This window comes from Diabrotica virgifera, chromosome 3 (genome assembly GCF_917563875.1).
Source record: "Diabrotica virgifera virgifera chromosome 3, PGI_DIABVI_V3a".
NCBI classification, from domain to species: domain Eukaryota; kingdom Metazoa; phylum Arthropoda; class Insecta; order Coleoptera; family Chrysomelidae; genus Diabrotica; species Diabrotica virgifera.
This window is the reverse complement of record NC_065445.1, coordinates 78,405,647-78,419,714: the sequence shown is the minus strand read 5'-3', so window position 1 is coordinate 78,419,714 and position 14,068 is coordinate 78,405,647. Positions and strand designations below refer to the sequence as shown.

General features: G+C 33.3%; 1 protein-coding gene across 4 annotated transcripts in view; it reads left to right on the top strand.

Annotated features, from left to right (window-relative positions):
- Positions 1 to 14,068, top strand: part of LOC114335969 (ADP-ribosylation factor-like protein 4C) — a 311,831-nt gene that overhangs the window by 280,459 nt on the left and 17,304 nt on the right. For all 4 annotated transcript variants that reach the window (XM_050645256.1, XM_050645253.1, XM_050645254.1 and 1 more), the window contains one exon: positions 1,871 to 2,219. In XM_050645256.1, coding sequence (XP_050501213.1) covers positions 2,015 to 2,219 — 205 coding nt within the window. In that variant the 5' untranslated portion in view covers positions 1,871 to 2,014. The remainder of the gene's footprint in view (positions 1 to 1,870; positions 2,220 to 14,068) is intronic.

The window sequence follows — 14,068 nt, the reverse complement described above, 5'->3', positions numbered from 1 at the left end:
CATAGTCTACCTAGTAATTAATAAGTTTAAAAGTTAAGCTGCTGCATATGACACCCAAATATACACAAAAAAAAAATGATAATAAAAATACTACTTGTGCAAAGGTTACTGTAATTTCTTAGTTATTGATTAAGAAAATCTTCTACTGAATAATATGGTCTTTCAGATAGGTAGGCTTTTGTCAGTTTACGGAATTTGGGGAAAGATGCTGCAGATTTAAGTTGTAGAGGGAGATGATTGTAAAGTTTTTTTGCGGAATATAATATAGATTTCTTTACTAACTCAGAGGACGGGGTCGGCATATAGACGTCAAACGTAGAATTTCTCGTGAAGTAGTCATGATTAGGTCTTGGTGGAAAGACATGTAGATGTTTACGAATTAAGCAAACAGTTTCTAAAATATACAAAGATGGAAGGGTTAAAATTCTGTGATCTTTGAAGTAACTTCTGCAATGTGTTGTTCTTCTGAGGCCAAACAGATATCTAATTGCTCTTTTTTGTAATTTGAAAATAACATCGAATTGGGCAGCTGTACCAGAACCCCAAAAAGGAAGACCGTAACGAAGATGTGACTCGAACAAAGAAAAATATGTTATTTTGGAAGATGCTAAATTGAGTTCATTCGAAACAGATCTTATAGCATAGCAAGCTGAGGATAGTTTCTTCCTTAACAAATCGATATGGTGGGACCATTTAAGGTTGCTGTCTAAAAAAATACCAAGAAATTTCACAGAATCAACGGTACTGATCTGGCTGTTATTAAGAGGTAAGGGTTGAAGGACTCCTTTATAAGACAATGCTACTGTTTTATCTACGTTAAACGAGAGTAAATTAGAGTCAGACCAGGTTTTTATTGTAAGTAGATCAGAAGTTATAGTAGCATGAAGAGTTGCAATATTTGAGTTGCTCCAAGTGATACTGGTATCATCAGCAAAAAGAAAGATTTTTCCATCGATTTTTAAACTAGTGATGTCATTAATAAAGATAAGGAAGAGTAGAGGACCCAATACTGAACCTTGAGGTACCCCACAGACAATGTTTTTGAGACTAGAGTCTGTATCATTTGCTCTAACCAGTTGTTTCCTATCATCCAAGTAAGATTGGAACCAATCTAAAGAAATACCTCGAATTCCGTAGAAATTTAGTTTTCTTATCAAAATGTTATGATTTACACAATCAAAAGCTTTGGCGTAGTCACAAAAAACGGTGGCAGTGTGAAGATTATTGTTTAGTGCTTGATAAACCTCATGTAATACAGAAAATATGGCATCAGTGGTGCATTTATTATTTAAAAAGCCGAACTGATTGTGTGATAAAATGTTGTTTTCAACTAGAAAGGACATAAGTCGGGCTTTTATGAGTCTCTCAATAATTTTGGAGAGTACCGGTAGTAGTGCAATAGGTCTATAATTGCAGGTATTAGATATTTCACCACCCTTATGAAGAGGAATAATGAAGGCTGTCTTCAGGCACTCTGGAAATTTACCTTTCTCAAAGGAATCATTAATTAGTGAGATGAGGACTTCTAACACATTTTCTGGGTGATTAGAAAAAATTTTTATTGATAGACCATCATTACTACAGGAGGATTTGCTTTTGATACTATTGATTGTTTGGATCAGTTCAGATTTATCGACTGGTTTTATAAAGAATGAATTCGAGACCTTTCTTGAATTAGGGAGATAAGCAATGGGATCTTGTTGTGGCAAAATAGTTGATGTAATATTTTTACTCACATTAACAAAGTATTCATTTAGTTGGTTTAATCTTGAATTTCCAGTATAAAGGCTTTGCCACCATAGTATATTTACATGTTTTGTTACATTTAAAAGTTATATATTTTTTAACATATATTTCTCCTTTGTTTCAGATCCACAACTAAGATGCTTAGTAATCCCACCTCACGAATCTAAGGCACCGCCAGAATTGCTCGCGCCCAGACATCACACCCGAAATCAAAATGTAATTTGGCAACTGCCTCAGATTTGGTTTAAGAACAAAATTTTTCTAACCAATGGGTGCCAACATGGGTAAAAACGCATCCCTCCTCGATGCTCTACCTTCTGGTCAGGGCACGCTCCATGTCGTCATGCTGGGCCTAGACTCAGCCGGAAAAACGACGGCCCTGTATAGGCTAAAATTCGATCAGTATTTGAACACTGTACCTACTATCGGATTCAATTGCGAAAAGGTCAAGGGAATGATTGGAAAAGCTAAAGGTAAGTGGTTAAGAGCTTTTTAAATAATAAAAAACCTGTAAAAATAGAACAAAGGTATTGCGAATAGAAAAGAAAGTCGATATTCTTTTACTGCTTTTAAGGATATAAAAGTTTTAAAAAAAGTTTCAAGGAATCGTTAAAGCAAGTTTCTTTTTCAAATTTTTTTTCCAGTTGTTGCCTACATAACAAAAAAACTATAAATAATTCGAGATACGCTGAGGAATCATAATTGCTGACAGTCTGGAATAAAAGGAGAGAAATTCTTGATATAGATTGGTTCTAAATTCTTAAAGAGCAGTAGAAGTATAATTCGCCAAGTATGTTACTTACATGCAAAAAGTTACAAAAACGGCCAATGCTGTTTATACATTTCTATAAGTAACATACTACATATTACATGTTGCAATGACAATAACTATAGTCCGTCCCACCTTGACTTTACAGTATTACTATAGTATATCAAATAAACTTAAACGCATACGAATCCTAAAATTGTAGATTGTTTTTCTGAAACAGTTTTAATTTAGTCTCTCCAATTATTGATTACAAATTCTTTTTGATAAAATCAGCATCACCGCGCTAAAAACTCTCGATAAGGACTGCATTGCCTATGTTCCCTATACTGTAAAGTCAAGGTGGAACGGACTATAGATACTTTGTCCACGTTTACTAAGCTACCCAAGTTAGATACATAATGCAGTTTGTTAATTTTTGAATTAGGCTTAGTGTTTTTATAAGTGGTCAGTGAAGGACTAGGTCTGATACACATATCTAGATATAATGATAACAGATGGACACGGTGAATCGTAGAATGGAGATCAAGGAGACAACAAAAAGCATGGGAGGACTTCAAAAGAGATGGGTCGATCATATAGACAGGCAAACAGTGAATTAGATTGGAGCAAGATAGAGAAAGATGGAAGCAACTGTAAGAGACCTACATTCAGAAGTGGATGGAAAAGGGTTGATGAAGAGAAAAGAGAGGTTATTTTCTGATAAATTGTGATTCTGTCTTACATACTCAGGCGGGTAAGAGCAACGACACACCAAGCGGCGCGCGTCGAGTCGATGTCGAGGCAGCTTAAAACACATGGCGCGGTGTAACAGCCGCAGCTATGCTACGATTTAAAGTATTTTTATTTCGTTGTTGCCAAATTTAGTCGCGTGTTAGCTGCTATACGATACGATGTCTGGAAGTTATGACGATTTGTATTTTGTAATAAATGCAAGTTTACTTTGTCTTATATTAAAGAAAAAAATAAACGCAGATATTGGATACATCCCATCATAAAGAAACGAAAGTATGTATAAGGGATTTTTTTACACATTATATAACGAAATTAATATAATAAAGACCAGAGAAGTTGTTACAAGAATGCCTAAAAAATCTTTTCAGGATTTATTAGTAAGTATTAAAGACCCATGTTCAAGAGATAACACCGTTATGAGGGAAAGCCTATCACCTAAGAAAAGCTATTTATAACGCTAAGGGGCTGTCCATTCTATGGTACGCCACTGAGCAAATACAGGTGTTAAATTGATGCACATCTATTATACCCCATTAATTGGGAAATAGTGATGTTTTACAAATTAATATTAACAAAAAAAATATTCAAATTAAAGTCAAAGTACGTATCGAGAAACACGAAAACCAGAATATACAAAACCGTAATAAGAGCAACAGTCACCTACGGATGTGAGACATGGGTGCTAAATAAAACAGAAGAAAAAATGATATAGAGTTGAGAACGAAAAACGGAACGTACTAAGAGCTATTTTCAGGGGAAATAATACAGATACAGAAGATGGCCGGCATAGAAGCACCAATCAAGAATTAAGGATGCTTTACAAGGAACCAAGTGTAACAAGATACACAAAGTCATAAAGAATCAGGTGGGCAGGTCATGTCGAGGGGATGGATAAGGAAAGAATGCCAAAGATGGTACTGCAAAGAAGACCAGTTGGGACTAGGAGACGAGGTAGACCAAGAAAAAGACGGCAAGAAAGTTTCAGGAAGGTATAGTATCGATGGAAATTACACACTGGAAAGAGGAGGTAAAAAATAGGATATAGTGGAGAACCATATTTCAGCAATTTTTACACAGACATCAAATAAAATTATATATAAATTATTAGCATAAACTGTATTATCTAAAATTTTAAATACAAGGCCTCTAGAGCATAATAAATAAAATAAGGCCTGTTTTTTTATTATTCTGTTTGAATATTCATCAATACGCATATCCCAAATAGTGGGTCTCATCTGAATTTCATTAATTAATTTTTCTACATCTGTATTTTCCATCACAAAAACACGATCTGACAACACTCACTACAGAATTCGCTAGAAAACAGCTCAAACGTCTGTGATATACCACGATACACGCATTTATGATATGCCGTCGAAGTCGTAAAACCGATTGGCGGTGGATGGGTTCCAGGATATGTCGCCAGGAAGTCGCTGCATCGAAAATTTTAAGAGCGTCTGGTGTGTGTTACTGCATCAAAGTATAGTAAGGGATGCGTCGCTTTCGACATCTCAGCGGGGGTTCAGTCGACGTACGACGCCCCGTCTGTGTTACCTCTAAGACTGTGGTGACAACCAGGCAAGGTAATTGTTGAAACGAGTATTGCCTAGCCACTTCCGTTTGGTGGATTAGTTACTGTGGAAACATATTTTTTATGCTTATATAGAGTCCTTCTTTATCTAGAATAGGACAATAACTGCATAGATACCTGATGAAGGTTTTAGAAGGCCATGTTTTACCGTTTATGGTTATTCTTGGAGATGGTGCAATTTTCATGCATATTAATGATCACCGTATTTGTTTGACCTATTCGCAGTCCAGATTTAAATCCCATTGAACACATTGGAAATGAGGTGTGGAGACGTTTACACAGACATTTTGCCGACCCCCAAGAAATTCTATACAGCTTCGCCCTTTGCGACATATGTGTGCAGAAATATGACGATCTTGCGCAGAATATGATCTAAAATCAAGTCTCGTCATCAGGACAAAGCACGTCTCGTCATTTGCAAGATATTATCAGTGCCAGAGGAGTAAAGAACTGCTACTGAAGTCTGTAAAATTTCATTTGTGTCAACAAAATGGATATCAAAGTAAAATTATTTATTTTCTTTACCTACCATATCAAAGTAATATCGTTTTCATTAAGATCGGTACACATAATATGCAAGCCGAACTGTTTGCGAACTGCTCGTGTACAGTTCGTTGAAAATATATTTACAGCGAACTCATCGCAAATTCATCAAGAACCATGGAAAGCGACGGACCAGCTTCGAACCAATTTGTGCGAAGTTTATGTAAATGATTCAGTTAATTTGTAATTGTATCACAGTCACGTTCTAAATGTATATAAAGACAGCAATCTTTTGTTTATCAACTAAAATAAAAAATTATTACATTGTGTTTGAGGACACGAATAGACAATATCGCTGCGTACGCCGTCCAAATTGAACTGCGAATATTCTTTGTGTTCGTCCCAAAAACTAGAGTTTCACGATACAATACAATATTGATACTTTTTAAGTATTGAGTATTGTATTGGTTATGCCAGTGAAATATCGTGTCGAGTATCGATATCGGCAATACTTTCTTATAAAAATATCGCATTGATATTGATTTCGATACGAAATCGATACAATACTCGATAAAATATCGACATAAAAGGATTATTAAATATAATTATATTTTGCCAATCTTTTGCCAAGCATGCCCACTTTTGCATGCTTGGCAAATGGACATTCTAAAAATATTACGAATATTTCTTATAACTTATTAGTCCAGAAAGCCACTGCGCATCCGCTAGGAAAAATGTTCTAATTCGGATTTTTTGCACAGTCTTACTCAAAAAGGACTCCTTTTAACAAATTTCCATGTTGCCAGGACCATAAGGTGGTCAACAATTTTTTAAACGTTTTTTTTTGTTTTTTTCCTAAACTTATTTTTATTGCATGGAAAAAAGTTTTTTTTAGGTTTTTTGGATCATTCCAAACAGAAAAGGTCTTTAGTGACTTTTTTCTAAAAATGATAGTTTTTGACATATAAGCGATTAAAAATTGAAAAATTGTGAAATCGGCCATTTTTCACCCTCAAAGACTATGTGAAAAACTGAAAATTTGAATGTTGCCAAGGTAGGTAGATATTCTTTAAACATCGATTGATGAAATCCCGAAGAGTTTTTTGCAATACAATATTCAAAACTCCTTTGTTTTTTAATTGCGAATCAAGCGTGCGCGACACTATTTTCCACCGACAGTATGGTGCAAATGAAAGGAATAAATTCGTTATTTCGAAAATCGGCGACTTTAAGGAAAAATCCCGAAACAGGTCGATTTTTATTTTTAAGTTATGATATTGTGGCATATTATACTAGTGACGTCATCCGTCTGGGCGTGATGACGTAATCGATGATTTTTTTAAATGAGAATAGGGGTCGTGTGGTAGCTCGTTTGAAAGGTTCTTCAATTCTCCATCAAGTAATGTAAACATTTACATAATTTTTATACAGGGTGTCCTTCTACTTCTTTTTTTGTCAAATAATTTAATTTAATAAACATTTTTTGGACACCCTGTATAAATAATTATGTAAATGTTTATATTACTGAATAGAGAATTGAAGAACCTTTCAAATGAGCTAGCACACGACCCCTATTCTCATTTAAAAAAATCATCGATTACGTCATCACGTCCAGATGGATGACGTCACTAGTATACCATATATGCCACAATATCATAACTTAAAAATAAAAATCGACCTGTTTCGGGATTTTTCCTTAAAGTCGCCGGTTTACGAAATAACGAATTTATTCCTTTCATTTGCACCATACTGTCGGTGGAAAATAGTGTCGTGCACGCTTGATTAGCAATTAAAAAACAAATGAGTTTTAAATATTGTATTGCAAAAAACTCTTCGGGATTTCATCAATCGATGTTTAAAGAATATCTACCTACCTTGGCAACATTCAAATTTTCAGCTTTTCACATAGTTTTTGAGGGTTAAAAAAGGCCGATTTCGCAATTTTTCAATTTTTAATCGCTTATATGTCAAAACTATCATTTTTAGAGAAAAGTCTCTAAAGACCTTTTCTCTTTGAAATGATCCAAAAAACCTAAAAAAAACTTTTTTCCGTGCAAAAAAAATAATTTTAGGAAAAAAACAAAAAAAAAACGTTTAAAAAATTTTTGACCACTTTTTGGTCCCGGCAACATGCAAATTTGTTAAAAGGAGTCCTTTTTGAGTAAGATTGTGCAAAGAATCCGAATTAGAATATTTTTCCTAGCGGATGCGCAGTGGCTTTCTGGACTATATAGATTCTTATAAAAATTGAATATGGCTGAATACTTCTTTGGAAGTCTTTATTGTTTAACCTTTAAACCCTACCCGGGGTACTGGAGTACCCCAAGCAAAATTAATTTTATTATGATTCTTGGAATTTTAAAGACAGCGCCGACCCTCCATCTATCTTAGTAAAATGCTATAAGGCTCGGCATAGTGTATGTTTCGTTCAGCTGCTACCAATACGCTATGCTACATAGACGTGTTGGGGTACAGTAGTACTTGGCATGGTCAACTTTAATAGTATATTTTCCGGAAAGGGTATTTTGAAGGAAAGTGGACCTAATGAAATTCAAGAAGAAACTCATGCAAATTCAGCCAGATGCAGTTTGTGAGTGCGGTCCCGAGACCATAACAGCTGAACGAGGTGCAATGTGTGAAAAAAATTAATCTGTGCAGAACATCAAATTAAAGTTTGTCCAGGATGTTCTGAAAACAATAATGTTCACAGAGTTATTACAATTCGCTAGTTCTGTTTGTGTTAAAAAGTTGTTTTTAATAAATCCATTAAAACATTATTTTTATTTTTTAATGGGCTACTAGTATACCCCAGGGTAGTGTAAGCGTAATTTTAAATATGGGTAGGGTTTAATGGTTAAAAACTACTTTTGAAAAGATTGGAAAATCCCCGGAGATTTGGAATAAATCGCATTTCAGTATTTGTTGAAACTTATTTTTGCGTCATCATCACTCACTTCCATAATATTGCCACAAATGCCACATGATATAAAATATAAACAGTGTAATCATTTACTCACTCTTAAGAGTTTCAAGTTCAGGCTCTCCAGTGTAAAATATATGTAACAGCTGATGCTTGGGTTGCAGATCACTTTTACTTTTATGTAAATAATTATGATCTAAATACATATTCCACAAAATATAATCAAACAACTGTAGCGTTGTATTTTTTTCTCGATATCGATATTTTCAATGACAATACAAGAGTATTGTATTGATTTAAGATAATGTGTATCGTATCGACATTAATATTGCTAAAGTATGTATTGTATCGGTATCGTATTGATTTTCGATACGATATCAATACAATATCGATATTTTTATCGAATATCGTGAAGCTCTACCAAAAACGGACAGTACGTGGTTCGTGACAAGCGACGAACGAACAGCTCGCAAGCGGTTCGTTCCGCCGTACAAATTATACGAATATAGCGTTCGCAAACAGTTCGGCTCGTGTATGTGTATCGACCTTTACTTTCAATCAACTTTGAACAACAAAACCATTTTTCAAAAGCAATCAGTCAGTAATCTATATTGCAACAAAAAATGCGTAAAAATCCATGGCTATAAATCTCAATGAGAGAAGCCTTCAATAATTAACAATTAAAGATAAAAAGGGAGATATAATTTGGTTACCAATACTAGAAAAGCAAAATATTAAAAAGATTATTCAGATTTAGCCATACGGCTCACATTCCCTCTAAGGGGAAAATTGACTCATCCCAGATACCTACGGTATCAAAAGGATTGAGCTCTGGTGGGAGTCTTTCCATGTTATCGAGCCCTAGGTGACTTGGTATGTAGGTGTATCTCCCAAAAATGTTCGTACACTTCTGGCCGTCGCGAGAAAAAGATTATTATTATTATAGTATTATTATTACAATCAACTATTCTAAATGGGAAATAAGCCACAATTTAACTAAAAAAATGATTTTATTAACGTTTCGACGTCCAAATCGGATGTCGTTGTCAAAATATAAAATATTAATAAATTAAACAAAAATGTTGTTGCTTAGTAAAAAATTCTTCTAATAGTTTATTTAATCTGACTCATTTATATCGGCAATTCAGACACATATTATACATTTTAAAGTAGAAGGCTTTAAAATGATATTGCCAATATTTATGAGTTGCATTCCTGGGACGACTTTACGAAGATAGTTCATTGGACTACATGAAATCAACCAAACTCAAAAATATCCGCCACAAAAAAATCATAGCATGTGATCTGTCTTTAAAAAGACAACTACATGCAAAGGCGACAGTAAAATTCTCGTGTTAGAAATTCCATAGTAAATCACGAGAGAAAACCAGGAAAAAACCTCGTGATACTATCCCGACATCGTAAGTATTTGGTCTTACATTTACTTTACTCTCAAAACTAATACCAAATTCTTACTTTAATATATATGTATGTTATTTTAAATTATAAATAATATTGATAATACCTAGGTATATAAATAATACTAAAATATAAAATATATACTAACTCAATATGTTATTGACTTACTAATCGTGGTATTTTCTTTCTATTGACTTCCTCCTTTAGTATGGGTAACCACATCCTACTGCATTCTACCGAAGAATTTGCGACACAATTGGTTTCATTTAGCATAATTAGAGCCGCTTCTTTGATTTTTCTCTTTTTACTATCTGTGTCTTTCAGGACTATACTATCTCTCCACTGAACTCTATGTTCATTATCCCATGCGTGTTGACATATTTGAGATCTATCAAATCCGCGATATAAATGAGTCAGATTAAATAAATTATTAGAATAATTTTTTACTAAGCAACAACATTTTTGTTTAATTTATTAATATTTTGTATTTTGACAACGACATCCTATTTTGACGTCGAAACGTTAATAAAATCATTTTTTTAGTTAAATTGTGGCTTATTCCCCATTTAGAATAGTTGATTACAAAAAAGCCACAAGGAAATAGCTTCAGAACAACATTATTATTACAATAATCTGCCATAATATGCTTCCCTCAATATTAGTGATGAATGATTTATACAGTGTCTGCGTAACTTGGAACCATATGGGAAACATTTTTATTATCAATTTTACGAAAAAATTATTCTTCATAAACTGCTCTGCATCGTCTAAAACCTAAGATGCAATCATCAGAAATCAAATTTCATCAACAGTATACAAGGTATGTCAAAAATATGAATTTCGCTCAAGAGTAGAATACCTTTATATTTCAGAATATCGATAATTGTTATTAGGAAATATTGTTTGGAAGTAAAAATTATGTTATAAGTTATAATATGCAATTACATTCCTCTAATTGAAAAAAAAAGTTTGAAAATTTTTCTCAAATTACGGATACCCAACATCATTTTTACTTATGATAAATACGTTATTATTAATTATACGAAAAAAAGTTAATAAAAATATCTACATGGTCTAAATAATAAGATTCAATCAAGTGAAATGAATTTCGACTCGATTCAAGTTCTCTGTTTAACCCAGGTATGACAATACCAAAAGGTACCGTTAGGAAAATATTCTAATTTACAGTTCGAGAGAACCTGTATGAAACGAGTAAAGAAACTTGGTCCATAATAAACGATCTTCGAAATAGAACTCACGCAGTTCAAACATTTGCCCTTCCAGACCCGGAAAATCTAAACGAATATTTCGTTAATGTGAGTAAAAATATAACTTCTACTATTTTGCCACAAAAAGATCCCATTTCCTATCTCCCCAATTCAGGAGTGTTCTCGAATTCATTCTTTTTAAGACCAATCGATATAACTGACCTGATCCAAACTATCAATAGTATCAAAAGCAAATCATCCTGTAGTACTGATGGACTATCCATAAAAATCTTCTCAAATCTCACAGAAAATGTGTTGGAAAACCTCGTCTCACTAATTAATGATTCCTTTGAAAGAGGCAAATTCCGAGAGTGCCTAAAGATAGCCATTATTATTCCCCTTCATAAGGGTGGTGAAAAATCTAATGCTTGCAACTATAGACCTATTGCCTTACTACCGGTACTTTCAAAAATTATTGAGAGACTCATAAAAACCCGTCTCATGTCCTTTCTCATTGATAACAACATCTTATCCCAAAATCAGTTTGGCTTTTTAACTAATAAATGTACCACTGATGCCTTGTTTTCTGTGTTTCATGAGGTTTACCAAGCACTAAACAATAATCTTTATACTGCCACTGTTTTCTGTGACTATGCCAAAGCTTTTGATTGTGTAAATCACGACATTTTGATTAAAAAACTAAATTTCTATGGGATTCGAGGTATTTCTTTGAATTGGTTCCAATCTTACTTGAATAATAGGAAACAAATAGTTAGAGCAAATGATACTGACTCTAGTCTCAAAAACATTGTATGTGGAGTACCACAAGGTTCAGTATTGGGTCCTCTACTGTTCCTTATCTTTATAAATGACATCACTAACTTAAAAATCGATGGAAAAATTTTTCTTTTTGCTGATGATACCAGTATCACTTGGAGCAACTGAACTATTGCATCTCTTCATGCAACTATAACTTCTGATTTGCTTACGATAAAAACCTGGTCTGACTCTAATTTACTCTCTTTTAACGTGGATAAGACAGTAGCATTATCCTATAAAAGTGCTCTTCAACCCCTGCTTGTTAATAACAGCCAGATCTCTACCGTTGATTCTGTAAAATTTCTTGGTATTTTTTTAGACAGCAACCTCAAATGGTCCCTTCATATCGATGTGTTAAGTAAGGAACTCGCCTCAGCCTGCTATGCTATAAGATCTGTTTCGAAAGAACTCAATTTAGCATCTTCTAAACTAACATATTTTTCTTTGTTCGAGTCTCATCTTCGATATGGTCTTCCTTTTTGGGGTTCTAGTACAGCTGCCCAGTTAGATGTTATTTTTAAATTACAAAAAAGAGCAATAAGGTATCTGTTTGGCCTCAGAAGAACAACACATTGCAGAAGTTACTTCAAAGATCACGGCATTTTAACCCTTACATCTTTATATATTTTAGAAACTGTTTGCTTAATTCGTAAACACATGCATGTCTTTCCAGCAAGGCCTCGTCATGACTACTCCACCAGAAATTCAAATTTTGATGTCTATTTACCGATCCCGTCCTCTGAGTTAGTAAAGAAATCTATATTATATTCCGCAAAAAAACTATACAACCATCTTCCTTTACAACTCAAATCTGCAACATCTTTCCCCAAGTTCCGTAAAATGACAAAAGCTCATCTATCTAAAAGACCATATTATTCAGTAGAAGAGTTTCTTAATGACTAACTAAGAAATTCCAGTAATGTACAAGTAACCAAACTTATCTATATTTGGGTGTCACATGCAGCAGCTTAAACTTATTAGTTCCTATGTCTATAAATAGTTTACTTTGTTGTATATTCACTTTGCAATTTCTATAAATTGTTGCAAATATATCGATTTTGTTTTTTTTTCTTTACTTTATTAACTTATATTTTGTATTTATGTATATTTTTTTTTATATTGACGATTTATCAAATTTCAGAAAATTGTATTTTTTATTGTTATTGTTAGATATTATTTATTTATTTTTTCTGACTTTAATTAAGCTTTGTCCATAAAATTTGTATTTTCAGTGACAATAAAGCATATTTCTATTCTATTCTATAGTATGTGTACTCTAATACAGGAATCCTCCATCCCTCGATAGTACTATTTCTAGATCTACCTGTTGTCAAGGAGGCTCTGAGGAAGACAAATTTACACCAACACGACCGTAGTTTCTCGATATAAATTAAAACTATTTTTATCGCAGTATGGTTAGAACGCCCTCTAACAGAGATAAACTTGATGACTAGACAGAGAACTTGAATCGAGTCGAAATTCATTTCACTTATTCCCCGTTAGAGGGCGTTCTAACCATACTGCGATATAAATAGTTTTAATTTATATCGAGAAACTACGGTCGTGTTGGTGTAAATTTGTCTTCCTCAGAGGACATCGGAGGATGGAGGGAGACAGATTTAAATCAAAACGAAACCGTAAATTTTATTATTTTAAGATTCAATCATAAGATATCAAATTTTATCAATTTTATACGAGGTATGTCAAAAAATATGAATTTCGCTCAAGAGTAAACTAACTTTATAGTTCACAATATTTTAATTAGAAAGATGAAATTGCACATTTCAACATAGTTTTTAATAGGGCTTTTCATCGATTGTCATTTGTTTCGAGCTTCTGTCATATGTTGTATAATTGTGTATATACAACAACTGTGTATATACAGAGAGCACGTAAAGGTTGGAATAAATTCATTTTCTCGAGAATGGACAATTTTGGAAAAAAATCCCGAAACAGGTAAATTTTTATTTCTAAATTACGACTTTTTGGCATACATATCATACTAGTGACGTCATCCATCTGGACGTGATGACGTCATCGATGATTTTTTTAAATAGGAATAGGGGTCCTATGATAGCTCATTTTAATTGTAATTTAATTCTCTATTCAGTAATATAAATATTTACTTAATTATTTATACAGGGTGTCCAAGAAAACATTTTTTTAATTTAATTTATTGACATAAAAAGAAGAATGCATGTAATTTATTTAATCCAAAATACATTTTACTGCTCTGGGAAAACAGAAAAAAATGTTTACTTGAAAAATATTCATTGCTTTTCGCTTAAACTAAATTTTTAAACTGTCCAGAGGAAGGTGGGTGGCGGCTTTGACATTGAATTTAAGCAAAAAACAGTATTTATTTGTCAAATAAACATTAT